The sequence below is a fragment of the Hyaena hyaena genome, unplaced genomic scaffold (genome assembly GCF_003009895.1).
Source record: "Hyaena hyaena isolate Hyena2069 unplaced genomic scaffold, ASM300989v1 scaffold_1376, whole genome shotgun sequence".
Lineage (NCBI taxonomy): Eukaryota > Metazoa > Chordata > Mammalia > Carnivora > Hyaenidae > Hyaena > Hyaena hyaena.
Genome location: NW_024082009.1, coordinates 162376 through 179849, shown reverse-complemented (window position 1 = coordinate 179849; position 17474 = coordinate 162376). Strand labels below are relative to the sequence as shown.

General features: G+C 34.2%; 1 protein-coding gene across 4 annotated transcripts in view; it reads left to right on the top strand.

Moving 5' to 3' along the window:
* The window catches only part of LRRK2 (leucine rich repeat kinase 2), a 139832-nt gene that overhangs the window by 58635 nt on the left and 63723 nt on the right, over positions 1-17474 (top strand). For all 4 annotated transcript variants that reach the window (XM_039223571.1, XM_039223570.1, XM_039223572.1 and 1 more), the window contains 8 exons: positions 4795-4913; positions 5323-5392; positions 5897-6114; positions 8374-8624; positions 8910-9058; positions 12630-12723; positions 15286-15472; positions 16770-16951. In XM_039223571.1, coding sequence (XP_039079502.1) covers positions 4795-4913; positions 5323-5392; positions 5897-6114; positions 8374-8624; positions 8910-9058; positions 12630-12723; positions 15286-15472; positions 16770-16951 — 1270 coding nt within the window. The remainder of the gene's footprint in view (positions 1-4794; positions 4914-5322; positions 5393-5896; positions 6115-8373; positions 8625-8909; positions 9059-12629; positions 12724-15285; positions 15473-16769; positions 16952-17474) is intronic.

Here is a 17474-nt window from a genome sequence, read left to right as displayed (position 1 = left end):
CTGATGGCATAGAGAAATATAGCTGATTCCTTTGTGTATTAATACTGCATTTTGTGGCCTTGCTTAACTTATGTTTCTAGCAGCTTCTTGTTGACTTCATAGAGTTTTCTATGTTCACAATAAGGCCACTTGCTAATAAAGAGAGATCTCTTCCTTTCTAATCTATATGTCTTTTTTTTTTTCTTGTTTTAATGCATTGGCCAGGGCTTCTAGTACTTTGTTGAATAGAAGTGGTCAGAGTAGGCATTGTTCTCTGTTTTCCAAATTTAGGGGGAAAGCATTCAGTCTCTTATCATTAAGTATGATATTATCTATAGTTTTTTTCATAGATACCCTTCATCAAGTAGAGGAAGTTCCATTCTAGTAATTATTTGCTGGGTCTTTTTATTACTAATGAGTTTTGGAAAATGCTTTTTTGCCTCTGTTGAAATGGGCATTTCTCTCTTTTATTCTGTTAATATGGTTAGTTTTGTTGATTGACTTTCTAATGTTAAATCAAACTTGCATTTGTGGGGTAAATTTTACTTGGTTATGATATATTATCCTTTTATATATTATTGAATTAGATTTTCTAAAATTTTGTTAAGCATTTTGCATCTGTGAGGAGTATTGGTCTGTAGTTTTATGTTTCTTTATAATTACGAGAGTAATGCTAGCCTCTCTTAAATGAATTCGGAAGTGTTTCCAACTCCACTATTTTCTTAAAATTTTTGTATAAGAAAGGTAATTATTTTCTTCTTAAGTGTTTGATGGACTTCAGCAGTAAAGCTATGTAGGTTTGGAAATTTATTTTTGGGGGCGTGCTATTTTTATCATAAATTTAATAACTTTAATAGCTTTATGGTCATTTTGATTTTCTATTACTTCTTGTAAGAGTGTTTGTAATATGCAACTTTCAAATAATTTGTCCATTTTACACAATTATCAAATATATTTAATTTATTCATAATAATTCTCTTACTATCCCATTAACCTTTGTAAGAGATACCTGATCTTTAATTCTTTTTTCCAAGAACATTCATGCATCATTTTTATTAGATTAACTTTAAAAAGAACTTGAGAGCTCTTTCATAATTAAACACTGCTTTTCAAATTGCATGACTTTATTGTCTATCTGTATATGAGTTCTGAAATTCCTTACCTGGTGTTGATAAAGGTCTAGGTTTTACAACTGGTTAATGTGTTGAGTTAGAAGCTTTCTCTTTAAACAGGATTGAACATATATAGGTCTCTAGTAGTTTCAGATTTGTTTTAAATAGAGTCCTGCTTGGTGACAAGTTAAGGGTCCCACTTAAATGAAATGAACAGATTTTAAACGGTTATTAAAGAAATGGCTATCCTGGATTTCTTGATCCATTCACAGTGATCTCTAAGAAATTAAATAAATGTTTCCAAAAAATACAATATAGATAGACCTGCCTAGAAAGCACAACCCGCAGATAGTATAATGTGACACTTTGTACAACTTTAGAATTAGATATTTATGGGGCGCCTGGGTGGCTCAGTTGGTTAGGCATCCGGCTTCAGCTCAGGTCATGATCTCACGGTTCATGGGTTGGAGCCTGCGTCAGGCTCCATGCTGACAGCTACCTCAGAGGCTGGAGCCTGCTTCGGATTCTGTGTCTCCCTTTCTCTCTGACCCTCCCCTGCTCACGCTGCCTCTCTCTCTCTCTCTCAGAAATAAATAAAACATTAAAAAATTTTTTAAAAAAGAATGAGATATTTAAATAACACAGGGGCTCCCAGATAAAAAGGTTGTTGCAGTATACCCGAACAATCACACAGACCACCCCCCCATCAACAGAACACAGTTTCTACTAGACCTAAAGATGCTTTAATTCTTGACGTTGCTAATTTGTATCTTTCCGTCTGCTTGTTCTTTAGCTCAAGTTTATTAATTTTATTGATCTTTTCAGAGAATCAGGGTTTTGTTTCATTGATTCTTTTCTGTCATTTGTCCATTTTCTTTTTTACTGATTTTTGCATTAATCTTTATTTCCTTTATTTTGCTTATTTTGATTTGATTTGGCTCTTCTTTTTATAGATTCTTAATATGGAAGCTTACAACACTGATATTTAGACCTTTTTGTTATTTTCCAGTATAAACATTTAAGATGAATACAAATTCTTTTGGGGACCACTTTAGCTGCATCCCACTATTTTTATATGTTCTGTTTACATTCAGTGGTGAAAATGTTCTGATTACCTTTGTGGCCTTTTTGGATTCATGGATTATTTAGAAGAGTGTTGTTTGTTTTCCAAATATTTGGAAACTTTTCCAATAACCCCTTCTTATTGATTTCATGTTTAACTTTGTCATGGTCAGAGAATCTACTCTAATGTATAGTCTTTTCAATTTATTGAGACTTGCTTTGTGGACTACTGTCTGGTCTATGTTGGTGAATGTTCTATGTATCACTTAAAAGAATATGTATTCAGCTATTGTGGGGTCAGGTCAAATTGGTAGCATTTTTTAGGTCTTCTGTATCTTTATGAATTTTTCTTTCTACTTACTGTATTTGATGAAGAAATGTTGAAATTGAAGTCATGGATTTGTTAATTCTTTCAATTCCATCCTTTTATGCTTTCTCTATTGTGGAGCTTTGCTACTGAATGCACAAAAATTAAAGATTATAATTTCTTTGGTGACTTAAACCCTCCATATTGGTCCATCTAGTCTCATTTTCTTCCCCTTGAAGAACTCCTGTTTACATTTCTTAGAGTGTAAATGTGTTGGAAACCCCTGTACCAATTACTGAAGCTCTTTTTTCATGACTCTGCCCCAGAGCTCCCAGCTTAGTTTGTTTCTATGAGTGTTGATCTCCATCTCTTCATCTCAGGAAAACCACTGGGCTTTTCTTAAATTCCCTCTCACTGTGCCTGTGGCCTTTAATGGTCTTCAGGCAGAAAGCCGGGGTGATCATAAGGCTTACAGAATTTGTCTCCCTTCTTTCATGCACTACACCATCCTGAACTGTTTGTTGCCCAGTGTTGAAACCAGTTGTTTAAAATATTTCTTCCAGCAGGCCCCAGTTGCCTAATGGATAAGGCACTGGCCTCCTAAAATATTCCTTCCAAGTTTCTAGTTGTTTTTTGGGAGAGAGCAGGCTTGGTGTCTGTTACTCCATCATGCCTGAAAGAAGAATTCTCATGAAGTACTTTTTCTCTTCATAGTTTATTGTCATTTCATTAAGTATTTTTAAATAAAGAAAAATGTTAGAATTGCTGACATAAAAATAATTATAAAATGCCTTCATTGCTTCTACAAATGATATGCTAATAGAACTTTCACAAATATAAAATGGGATAATAATGAAAATGTAATAATTATAAGATATAAAAATGTAATTAAATGGAGTCTATTTTATTAAGATCCTTAAGCATGAAATAATTAAAATTATAGGCTACATTAAATTTTAATAGTGAACCAAGTAGGAAGTGTTAGTATCATTTTTAAGATTTATATAAATATTACAAAATTGATTTTTTGGATATATAGATTTTATAATTTGTATTGACACTTAAAATTCATTCTTTATGCTGTAAGATAGTGTTAGAATTTATAATCTCCTAATTTTTAAGTACTGTCTCCCTATTTTTGTCCTTATAATTTATTTATTGATCCTTATTTTGTTGAAAATGGATAATTTTGGTTTTTTGGGTTTTTTTTTTGAGAGAGAGTACTAGCAGGGGAGGGGCAGAGGAGAGAAGGAGAGAGAGAGAAAGAGATAGAGAGAGAGAGAGAATCTCAAGCAGTCTCCATGCTCAGTACAGAGCCCACTGCAGGCCTCAGTTTCACAACCTTGAGATCACAACCTGAGCAGAAATGAAGAGTCACTCAGCCAACTGAGCAACCCAGGAGCTCCCCAAATCCACAATTTTAAAAGTTGTTCTTCTTGGGGTGCCTGGGTGGTTCAGTCAATTGGGTGCCTGACTCTTAATTCTCACAGTTTGTGAGTTCGAGCCCCATGTTGGACTTTGTGCTGACAATGTGGAGCCCAGTTAGGATTCTTTCTGTCTTTCTGCCCCCCTCCTACTTGCGCTCTCTCTGTCTCAAAATAAATACGCAAAGTAAATAAATAAATAAAGGTTTTTTTTAAATGTGTATTTGTTTTTGAAAGAGAGAGAGACAGAATGTGAGTGAGGGAGGGACAGAGAAAGAGAGACAAAGAATACAAAGCAGTCTCCAGGCTCTGAGTAATTCTCCTCTCCTATCTCTCAGGAGAATATTGCCAGCTAAACTCATTATTTTACTTTAATGTCATTCAATTAATGAAACCATATAATATAAAATTTAAATAAAGATGTTGTCAAGATCGCTAAATTTAAATAATTTAGTGTGATTCCATTATTTAAATAAGATGTGAGAAGTTGCTAAAAGCAACCAAAAAGAATAATATTGATCAGATTTTTGTGCAAACTTTCTTTGCTTCCTATACCTATATGTATTTATTATATCATGTAACTATTTTTTTACTGGCTTTTTCCTACTGTACTATGAGCTCAGATGAGATGTGGGTTGTTTTTCCTGCTTATCTTTATTCATCAGTTTTTCAGTGTCAGCTCTAAGATAGCCACCCAATAAATATTTATGGATGAATAGAAATGTAGCTGAAATTTGGAAATGAAAAGCCAACATAGTTTATTATTTCTATTTTAAAGCTGCTACAGTGGGAGCTGGGCAATTTCCTTCAATGAACATATGTGTTATCTTTTATGATTCTACTGTGAAACTTGCATCTTATAACTGAGTCAGCATTTCTTATTTGCTTTTATTTTATCATTTAAAAATAGGAAGTGAAGGCTCATTTCTTGTAAAAAGAAAATCCAATTCAATTAGTGTAGGAGAATTTTACCGAGATCGTGCCTTGCAGCGCTGCTCACCAAATTTGCAGAGACATTCCAATTCATTGGTAAGTTGTGATTAATTGTGATTCTGTTGTGTGTTTTGTTACTGGTGTTCTCTTGATAACTGAAATCATGTGTCAAAGCTAGGAGCTACTGTTATAGCAATTCCCTAATATATGAAAACTTTATATGACGAATATATGTATGTGCAAACCATTTTAAATATATATCTCTTGAGCTTTTGAGGCCATATGTGTACTAAGTACACTTCAAAATGATTTATCTTTTTTTTTTTCCCCAAAGTTCCCTATCTATGAAGCCCAGGTTAAGTCTCTGTTTTACGTTGTGGCTTGGTCCTCTGAGTACTTTTACTAGAAATCTTACAGTGATTCTTAAGGGAACCAGATAGGAAACTGTCCTGTTCTCTGCAAAAAATGACGGTGATTTTATTATAAATGCCTATATGTTTAATAGGGGCCCATTTTTGATCATGAAGATTTGCTGAGGCGAAGAAGAAAAATATTGTCTTCAGATGACTCACTCAGTAAGTATTTGAAAATAATCATGAGTAAATAGATGTTTTGAGGAAATACAGTACTTTGTTAAATTTCCTCTTTTCAAATCTTCTGGTGTTAATTTCATTGTACATAACCTTCAAATCATATGTGCCTAATGATATCACATACTTAAGAAAAATGAGATAGAGTTATAAATTTAAAACTTTCCCTTTTATGATGTTATGTAGGACTAACTCTTTTATCCTTCTTACTACTTTTCTGAAATGTAAATAGCACCCTCAACAATGCAACTCTTCATCTCCTTCTCCAGGTCTATTGTTTTTTTTTTATACTACTTATACCATTTGATTAAATATGTATCATTTATTGTCCACCTCTGCCACTGGAACATAAGCTCTGTAGTTTGGTTTTCTACTGAATCTCCAGTGCCTTGAAGGGAGCCTGATGCTAGTAGGTGATCAGTAAATATTTACCAAGTGAACTTAAATTATTTGCTTATATTTCCATTATTTGTTTGTTTTTGACAAAAGGGTCATCAAAACTTCAATCCCATATGAGGCATTCAGACAGCATTTCTTCCCTGGCTTCTGAGAGAGAATATATTACATCATTAGACCTTTCAGCAAATGAACTAAGAGACATTGATGCCTTAAGCCAGAAATGCTGTATAAGTGGTCATTTGGAGCATCTTGAAAAGCTGGAGCTTCACCAGAATGCACTCACGAGCTTTCCACAACAACTGTGTGAAGTAAATTTAATTTATCCTTATAACTCAAGATATTTCAAGAGCTTTTGCAGTTTTATCTAACTTGCATGGTTAAATCTTTATAAAGAAGGATCTACTTCTGCATCATTGGACAGTAATTCCCCCCATTCTTATAGTTTTCACATTAGTATCAGTCTGTGTGGTGGTCAAGAGCATCTCTGAGGATGGGGACCTGATTAAAAGGATTGCTGGGTTCTGTCCTGATGATACATGTGTACAGGGTAGGATGTATTAAGGCTATCCAGTAATCATGCCTTCAAATATTTAATTCTAGTAAGACAGCTTAACCTGTTTAAAGCAGGTAGACTATTAGACCCGGTTTGATGGCTCTGGCTCTGGCTTAGCTACCAGCTGTTTCACAGAAAGTATGTGTTACTTCAGCTACTCTAAGCCTTCATTTCCTTAATGAAGGAAAAATATAGAGCCTCAAAAATATAGAGCCTCAACTAAACTATCCGTAAGGCAAGTTAATGTAACTTAAAAGTTGATTCTTTTTGCTCAAAGTTCCTGTTTTCAAAAGTTAAAGTATTAAATGATCTGCTGATGCTGTAGTCCTCTGAATATTAACTTTATTCATCATTTTTATATACTGTGGATCAGAAGTCCAAGAAGATACACTGATGAGTTAAAATAATCTTAATAAAATAGTTTAAATTATTAAACTGAATTCTTAGACCGAGCTGCAAAGTTTGATGAAAAAGTATCTTTCTTCCTTTTTCTAAACTATTAAGTTTACAATAATTTGAGACTTTTTAAAGCAACATTGCATGCTTTTACGTATATTTAAGGCGGTTTTTCCTTTAAAGTGTGTGTATTTGGAGAGAGACAAAAACATGATCTTCTTGCAACCCCAGTGTCTAAAATGTGTTTACTCTTTCCCTCTCCCCTCTTTGCCTGTCTGAATCCTCCAAGTCACAAGGGTCTCATTTCCTTATGCTTTTCTTTCCTTCTCCCCTTTTCCCTCTAGACCAGGTTGGCTCCCCACCTGATTTACATTTCCATGGCATCCATGTCTTTCCTGCAATGCTCATTCACTTATAAATTTTGATCTAAGGTATATTCTCTTCACTAAGTTGTTAACTTCTTGAGAACAGGAGCTGTTTCAGACTTGTTCATGTCTGTTCTCAGTGTCTGGTAAGATCTTCCATACAGTAAAGGCTCAGTAGATGATTGTTGGATTAATTACTGACACTTGGTACACCTTCAGTAAATGTTACAAAGTAAGTAAAATAGAACTAGAATTTAGCCTAGCTAAAACAAAGAGAATTTGAAAAGAGCCTGACAGGTTGAGATACATCAGGGTATTTAAAGACCAGACCAGCTGAGAACCTCTTAAGGAGACTTTAACTTGGCACCACTAGATGGAAATTTTTTAAATCACCACTTGTAGCTGTCTATACCAAAAAATTTCCTGGTTAAAATTTGGGAATAAATAATGTAAAAATATTTTTTTGAATAATCTAGTAGGATCTGAAGCAATGAAAGTTATTTTGAAACAACTTCTGGGGCAAAGATCCATTAATAAGCTTTATAATCATGTCACACTTTAGCATTTCTGTGAGGATAAATATATTGGTATATAAAGAAGAGGAGGGAGAAGAGATTATTTTTGAATTGTAGCCCTTTGACAATAGTCTATACCAAAGATTTAAAAAATTGACATATAAATGGAAGGTTTCTTATCATGGTAAATTCAGAAAGTGCTTAAAAATGGAATATAGAGATTTGAAACAAAAAGTTTCATAAAAAAACAGGAAATCCTAAAATGAAACCTATATACAATGACTACTTTTGTGGTTAAATCTTATTTACATTAAAATGTATAACAATTTCTAAAAGCTAGTATTTAAAAATGTATTTCTGGGTTATTTTGTACTGTTTATTCATTAATTAATTCAAATACTTGTTGAGGCTTATTCTGCTTCCATTTCACTCTTTGCAGGAATAATTTACAGAAAAACCCAAAACAAAACAAAACCGAATCAAGCTCTTAACCCCGATATTGTGAATTGCTGTTGACAGTTTACCTATTATATTTTCCTGGTTTTTACCCATTTAATAGTAGGGATGGTGGATTAGTCATTATACTGAGATTCTCTTGCGGATTGTGTTTTCAGGTTTTTGGAAAACTCTTAATGGTTCTAGTTACCAGAGGTATGGAAGGCAGGAATATTAGCTAATTTTAAGTTTTTCAGATGGTTTTCATATAGTTAGAGAATTTTTAAAATATTGTCTTTCCAGACCCTGAAGTGTTTGACACATTTGGACTTGCACAGTAATAAATTTGCATCATTTCCCTCTTACTTGTTGAAAATGAATTGTATTGCCAACCTTGATATCTCTCGAAACGACATCAGCCCCTCAGTGATTTTGGATCCTGCAGTGAAGTGCCCAACCTTGAAACAGTTTAACTTGTCATATAATCAGCTGTCTTCTTTTCCTGAGAACCTTGGCGATGTGGTAGAGAAATTGGAACAGCTCATTTTAGAAGGGTAAGAAAGGGGCTCATTAAATACAATAGGGTTGCCTTACATTGAAGTTTCATAAGAATGACAAAATATGCTGACATTATTTTTATACTAATGGGTTTTAAACCATAATATAAGAGACTGAGAGAATTTATATTATAACTTCTGTCAATTGACTTAAATTTTGCCAACTGATTTTAAAATTAATCAGTCTGCTTTGATGCTATTCTTTGAAGGCAAATTGTTTTTTTTTTCTTCAAAGCATATGAATTTATGCAATTTAATCCTCATTTTGTTTCTTATAACTAGAAATAAAATATCAGGAATATGTTCCCCCTTAAGCCTGAAGGAACTGAAGATTTTAAACCTTAGTAAAAACCACATTACATCCCTATCAGAAGGCTTCCTTGAGGCGTGTCCTAAAGTGGAGAGTTTCAGTGCCAGAATGAATTATATTGGTAAGTGTTCTATGTGATCTCCTCCTAACCAGCATTAGAGGATGAGTCATACATGGACATTTTAGGTGAGGATATAAAGGTGGCATGTCAATTTAAATATAATGGGGGGAGTTTCAGATATAAAGTTAACAGGTCAGTGATTAAAGCCATGAAGACATGGGAAAAACTTAAATGCATATCGCTAAGTGAAAGAAGCCAGTCTGAAAAGGCTACATACTATATGATTCCATCTATATGACATTTTGGATAAGATAGATCTGGGGACAGTAGAACAACCACTGATAGGAGTTTGGAGGGAGGGACAGAGGGATGAGGAGGTGAGTGGGACTTTTAGGATAGTGAAACTATTCTGTATGATACTGTAAAGTGGGTACGTGTCATCATACATCTGTCCCAGAGGACATACAACACAAAGAGTGAAGTCTATTGGAAATGATGAACTTTAGCTAATAATAATGTATTAATATTGGCTTACCAATTATAACAAATACACCAAGCTATACAGGTTACTAGTATTAAGGATAAAAATGTGTGTGGGAGGCTGTTTCTGGGAATGTAAACTGGGGCAGCCCCTCTGGAAAACAGTGTGGAGTTTCCTCAAAAAATTAATAATAGAACTTCCCTATGACCCAGCAATAGCACTGCTATAAATTTACCCAAGGGATACAGGAGTGCTGATGCATAGGGGCACATGTACCGCAATGTTCATGGCAGCACTCTTAACAATAGCCAGATCATGGAAAAAGCCTAAGTGTCCATCAGCTGACGAATGGATCAAGAAGATGTGGTTTATCTATACCATGGAATACTACATGGCAATGAGAAAGAATGAAATCTGGCCATTTGTAGCAACATGGATGAAACTGGAGGACGTTATGCTGAGCAAATAAGTCAGGCAGAGAAGGACAGATACCATATGTTTGCACGTAAAGGAGGATTAGGAGGAACTTAACAGAGGACCATGGGGGAGGAGAAGGGGATAAATAGTGGAGGAGAGGGAGGGAGGCAAACCATGAGAGACTCTTGAATGCTGAGAACAAACTGAGGGCTGATGGGGGTGGGGGAGAGGGGAAGGGAGGTGATGGGCATGGAGGAGGGCACTTGTTGGGATGAGCACTGGGTGTTATATGGAAACCAACTTGATAATAAACTATTGTCAATAAACTTGACAATAAACTAAATGTGTGTGTGTGTGGGTAATGATGGTGAAGAGAGAAGGGGTTTATGGGAACTCTTTGTACTTTCTGCTCAATATTTCTGTACACTTGAAGCTACTCTAAAAATATTTTTAAATTCTAAAAAATTAAAAATTAAAATTTTTAATAGTGAAAAATTTTTCCAACTAAAAAATTATAGCAGATTGCTGTTGTCATAAGCTAAGATGACAGTTCCTTGGACTCCCACATAGTCCTAATACTGTGGTTCATTTTAGTCTAGGAAACTAAAAATGTGTATGGCTGCATGAGTTGATTGAAGCTGGAATACTAAGTGCCCAATTGAAGTTTACTCAATTGTTTGGATTCTAAGTATAGTTACTGTTATTATTTCTTTTAGAAATAAAATTAATCAGTTAATAGTTTTCAGATTAATAAAGTTAATATGTATTCATTGAGCACGTCTTCTGATGTTGCAAGATATTACAGTAATACGCTATACAATCATCACTTTTATTAAAAGTTGGGGAATACTCCAGTTTTCTCTTAGCATGTGAAACAGCAGGAATTATGTTTATTTGTAGTCTATCTGAATATTCTAGTATTAAGGGACAAACAAAATACTTTTATGGAAATAAATGGGGATGCCCAGTATTTTATCTTCCTTAAGAAGATAAAAGGACACATGCACGTTGCCACCCATGTGACTATTCTATACTGACAGACTCTGCAAACTAATTTTTAATACTGCTTAAAAGCAGAATACAGTTTGACCTACCCTAAAATATTTTATTTTGCTGGAACTTTCAGAAGCTAATAATGATAAAAGCTATGTTAATTTGCATGATATTTTCTTCCTTTTTCCCTTCTTCTAGGCCTCTTGAATATTGACCATGTTCCTACTATGGACCTGAAAATGGGGGATAGAGTGATTCCCTCACTAATGAGCAAGGCAAACCCAGTCTCTGTCCTTAGGGAATAAGTGGTTAGGTTCAGAAGATAGGCATTCAGTAACTAAGCTAAGTTCTGTATACAAGGAAAAGTTGAGGATGCTACTAGGGTACCTCTGTGGGGATCACATACAGACTCTGGAGGCAGGGAAATGTTTCTGTGCCTCTGACACTTAAGTTGGATCTGGAAAGAAGAGCATCCCAAGAACACTGAGGCTTGATTCATACGTCATCTCAGCTGAATCTCATAAAAATCCTATAGCTTAGGACAGGCATGATCTCTGATCAACTGAGATTTTTGTGTGATTTATTTGGGAGTGTAGAATGAATTAACTAGTTGTAGTGAAAGCATGAATACAACCAAGTTCAAAAATCTGTTTGCTTTGCACTATACAGCTGTGTAGTTTTAGGGTCTTAACATTTGGAAAGATACCCTAGAGAGGTGATATCTGAGCAGGGCCATTAACCATTACAAATAATCCCATGTGAAATGTAGTTTCAGTTATTTGACTTTATGAGAGTCTTTTCCATACAATATCTGAACCTCTTAATTCTTAAGTGGAGAGTCATTTATTTTACCAAAATTAGATATAGGTGAAAAATAATAGCATGTTCCTTTTCGGCCTCTCAGGAAAACAGCCTTGAGCAGTATTTTGGAACTTTGACCCTTGAAGATTTTACTAGAAAAAGCATAACCCACTGAAAATGCTAAGAAGTAATTTCTCAAGCCACTTTCATAGAACCATAGAGTTTTAGATCTCTAAAGAATCTCAGAGTTCATCTGGTATAGCTGCACTATTTTACAGATGACAAATAGGCTGAATGATTTGTTGAGTTTCCACAGTTGTGTTCCACAGAGTCTTATTTATTATACTTCATGCTGTATTTTCTTCTTGGAAGTTCATAAAATATATGAGAATATTGAGAACGCTGATATATTTTACTTTATTTTACTTAATGTGTCCCCAGTATCTTAAGATCTTATGGTCAAAGAATGTTTTTATTAAGTAACATCTGCTATTATCCCATAGAAGACTTTTTACTTGATGCTACTGTAAAGAATTTTTATCTTTACATTGTATTGTGTATTAGTTTTCAAAGTGTTTTGTTATACTTAGTTACGAATGATATGAATTAATTTATAATGTTTGTACACAATACTATCACATATTTGGAATGAACATTCTAATAATTTTTACTCTGTACAGATGTGGGGCATAGATTTATGTTTGGATAATTGTTTATCTTTCAGATGCAAATATTCATATAAGAATGGAGTATTATTTTAATGTTTAGTGTTAGAAGTAAAGATATTACCTTATTTTAAAAGTAGATTTTTTTTTTGTCAGCATGAAAATGGAAATTGAATTAAGTGACAGGTCCTTGGTAGCTGTCTTATTGTTAAATCTAATGGAAATCTAGTTAAAATATTAAAATGTCCCTTTTCTCCCTTTTCTTTTCTTTTAGCTGCTATGCCTTTTTTGCCTTCTTCTCTGACAAGCCTAAAATTGTCCCAAAACAGGTTTACATGTGTGCCAGAAGCAATTTTAAATCTTCCACAGTAAGTTTGTTATTTTAATTTTAAAACCGCATGAGCTGGAACAAAGCCTTCAGAAACATGGTTTTGATTTAGGATATCAATTGATTTATAATTTGTAATTGATTTCAGTTTAATGTTCTTAAATCTATGAATGTTTGATTTTTACTAGGAAAAAACACCCAAGTTGTTACTTGGACTTTTTAACTTTTATATTAATTTAGGGTGCTATTGTGTTGAAACAATTTAAGGTTAAGTAATGGTTGCACTGTTACAAACGATTGAGGATATAGTGGCTATCACTTTAACTTTAAAATTTTGCTTGTTTTCAGAGGTTGATATACTACTAAGATATTATTAACTTTGAAATTATACTTATGTTTGATAAAACTGGAGATAGAGTGATTTCCTCACTAATGAGCAAAGCAAAGCCCTTAGGGAATAAGTAATTAGGTTCAGAAGACAGGCATTCAATAACTAAGCTACATGCTGTGAGGAAAAGTTGAGGGTTATACAAGGGTACCAGGGGTGGAGGTGGGAGGGGGAATCTCACCCAGACCGCGGAGGCAGGGAAATGTTTGGTGAAGACATTTTTGGTGAAGATTAGGACAGTTTATATAGCTCCAGGTATTTGGGGATGTTTCTAATTAATTTCATCAAAAAACGAAAGCTTCCTGTGTCATCTTAAATACCATTGTACTTGGGTTGTACTTATATTATAAACCAAATCCATAAGTGTATATATGCAAATATATGTATAGGCAAGTAATGCTTAGTTATAATATAGCCATGGAAGATGTCAAACAGATGTATAATAGTTAATTTCAATCTGGCTTTAGAATATGTCAGACACCGTTTTAACTGCTCATTGGTGGATCCTGTCTTTAATTGTCCTAATAAAACTGTGAAATAGGTGCTGTTATTATTTCCACTTTATAATGATTTCCACTTTATAATTTCCACTTCCATTATTTTATTAAAGAGATGAAGTAACTTGGCCAAAATCACAATTTTTAAACATTGGTGCCTCAACCTTCTAGTCTTAACTCGTACATATAGGCACCTCTAGAAGACAGGTAGTCCTATATTTTAAGAATAATAATATGCCAGGGGCACCTGGGTAGCTCAGTTGGCTAAGCACCTGAAGCCGTGATCTCACAGTTCATGAGTTCAAGCCCCATGTCAGGCTCTGTGCTGACAGCTCAGAACCTGGAGCCTGCATCAGATCTGTGTCTCCCTCTTTCTGCCCCACGCCCTCATGCTCTGTCTCTGCCTCTGTCTGTCTGTCTGTCTCTCTCTCTCTCTCAAAAATAAATAAACATAAAAAATAAAAATAAAAAAACATAGTATGTTCCTGAAGATGTGCTGGAAAATCAAATACTTATGAAAGGTAGTTAGCAGATACATTGCCATAAAGAAGGTTTCTTCCCAGATAACTAAAAATATTATTCAGCCCTTAATTACACTATACTTTTAGGCAACATCTCTAGATATACATTTCTAGCATTTTGTATGTAATCTTTAAAACAAATTTCTTGTAAACAAAAGAATATGCAGTTGGCCAGTTTAAGTCCCCATTGAAGTTAACAGGGATTGTTTTTGAACAATCTGGTGATTCTTAGCTTTATCTAAGTTGTATTGTTTGTTAGATAGGCATATCTTTTCTCTAAAGCAGTCCCGTTAATTTTCTTATTTTCACACATCTTTATGAGATAGCTAGGGCAAAATCCAGGATCATTGTAAAATAAGAGCAAAAATGATGTTGTGTAGACCCGAATCTTGGTCTAGAAGGCTGTACAACTATGTGAGCTTAGTTAGAACCAATTCACCATGGCTCTAATATGCTGTATGAAAGGGATCAGTATACAACTGCAAAAGTCCAGGCAACCTTTACATACTCAAATATATCACAACCACTGACTGTCTTTATTCTTCCTACACACGTACGCTTATATGTGACATGTGCTTTTCTGTTGTCCCTGCAAACTTTGGGGTAGTGTACTCCTGCATGAAAGCAACCAGTTTGCTCTGCGCCTGCTGTATCCAAGACATCATGTTCAGTGTTGTGATATTTGTCACACTGAGACAAGCTGTTAAAAGGTTATGCCCATGCATGTTATTAATTAGCTTTAGGACATAACCTCTGAAGAATCCTTCCAGTAATGAGGGAAGTAGAACAGAAAAGGGAGTAGCTACATATTTGTAACTCTTGTATAGAAGGCATACTTATAAATCGTGCATAGAAATTACCATTTTTGCCTTTGTTAATTATGATTTCCCATGCATCATAAACATTGTTAAACACTTGGACTTTCATTCTAAGATTGACATTTTTATGCTTCTAAAGTAAGGAAATTATGCTTCAATTTTGTTTTTAATGGTCCTTGTTCATTTAAATGTTCCTAATGAGACATACTTTTTTTCTAGTCCATATATATCTCTATACACATAAAAGAACACATACATACCTAAATATGAATAATACTAGTTTTAAAGTTGTGTCTCTGGTGAAAATTACTTGTGATGTTATTTCACGTATTTTGGCAGCACTCATTTGGTTTCTATCTTGACGTTGTATTGTTTTAGCTTACGGTCCTTAGATATGAGCAGCAATGATATTCAGTATCTGCCAAGTCCTGCACGCTGGAAATCTTTGAACTTAAGGGAACTCTTGTTCAGTTTTAATCAGATCAGCATCTTGGACTTGAGCGAAAAAGCACATGTGTGGTCAAGGGTAGAGAAACTACATCTTGCTCATAATAAACTGAAAGAGGTAAGAAGTCATTTTATTTGTTGAAAATGACTGCCGATTTAAAAATGTGTATTTGTTATTTGAAAATATCACAAATTGCCATTTTGAAACCTGTTATTTGATATTTCTTATACATCTAATCCTACCCTGAAGTAATTGGGCATATTAGCATAGATTAACTTTCTTAAAAATCACTTTGTGTTCTATTTTTGAAGAATTATATGAATATATATTTAATTATGAATAGGTGTAATGCTCTAAGTATTTTTCACTAAATCTCTGATCTGTTCACAGACTCACAGATACTCTATATTTCTGAAGTTGTTGCTGAGCCATGCGTAGCATTTGTTTTTCAGCTGACTTTCCTATTTTCTGAAACTTCTGCATTCCTCCATCATGCTTCCCTTTACCCTAATGGGTCGGCCTTCTTTGCTTCACTCCATTGCCTCTGTTATAAATAAATCTAAAACTGATTATCCGTTCATTTGAGAAAAAAATATATTTTTGCCAACTTCATTTTTTTTGCCAAAAAGAATTAGGTTCAGAAAAACTGTGGGGGCATCTGGGTGGCTCAGTTGGTGAAGTGTCTGTCTTTGGCTCAGGTCATGATCTCCCAGTTTGTGAGTTCAAGCCCCACATCAGACTCTGTGCTGACAGCTCAGAGCCTGAACCTGCTTCAGATTCTGTGTCTCCCTCTCTATCTGTACCTCCCCCTCTCATGCTCTGTCTCTCTCTCAAAAGTAAACCTTAAACATTTTTTTTAAAAAAAGAAAAACTGAATATTTTTGGTACCTGGGTTTCTTTCTTTTTTGCCAGCAAATCAATGTTCTCTGTTGTAAAAGTAATGCATACTGTTAATGATTTGGAAGAGGAAAATAAAAAGACCTCCTATTGGGATACTACCTAAGGTGTAAACATTTATTTATAAGAACATTAACTTGTATGTAAGTTTATGACTAGATCTTTATAGTTTTAGTGAAGAACATAGTGTAAAGGAACAGACTGAAGTCACAGATTGGGTTTAGGTAAATATAAAAAAACTTCTTTACTTTCAGTGCTGTGAGGAGGAGATGAAATATGTTACCAAGGGAGAATGGGTTTTTAAAGATTATAAATAAGTGACTTAGTTTGTTTTGGGTAAGTTGTTTATAGTTATGTATATTTGTATTGAAAACTATGACAAACTCTGCTGAAAGGTTATGCAAGTTGCAGCTAAGCTCTCTGAGCCTTTCTCATTTCCTAGTAAGCATCTTGTTTCTTGGCAGCACACATTTCTTCCTTCCTACCAACAGGGTTTGCCCTTTTTTATTTCATAAAGATTCCTCCTGAGATTGGCTGTCTTGAAAACCTGACCTCTCTTGATGTCAGTTACAATCTGGAACTGAGATCCTTTCCTAATGAAATGGGGAAATTAAGCAAAATATGGGATCTTCCTTTGGATGAACTACGTCTTAATTTTGATTTTAAGCATATAGGATGTAAAGCCAAAGACATCATAAGGTTAGATAATTTTATTTCTATTTTTTAAATTAAGTTTGTTTCTGATTTTTTTTCAGTCTGTGACTTTGATGGATATAATAGTTACAATTTAGGAAAAAATATATAGTACTGCTTCATGGTAATATGCTATGTGTCATTTGCCTTTTATTTAATAAATGGGTTCATTTGGTGCCGCTGAAGAGCCTTTCATTTTCTCCTAGCCAAGCTGATGTTGAGAGAATGACTTTCTCTCCTTATCCATGCTTTTCATTAGAAATGTACTCTAAAAAGAAATTATTACTATTTGGTCTCTTGTTACACATATACATTCTAAAGAAATATAGCAAAGTATAACTTCTCAAGCTGCATTTCATATAGCAAATGGTTACCATACGTCTGTTATATCTTAAAGCATTATAGATACTTAAATGATATAAGATTACTAACTTTGAGTTTGCCTGTGAGGGTGAATACCTCCTGTCCCTGGTCATTTTTGAAACCACCTAAACTCTCCAGGTATCACTGCTCCTGCTCTGTATACGTT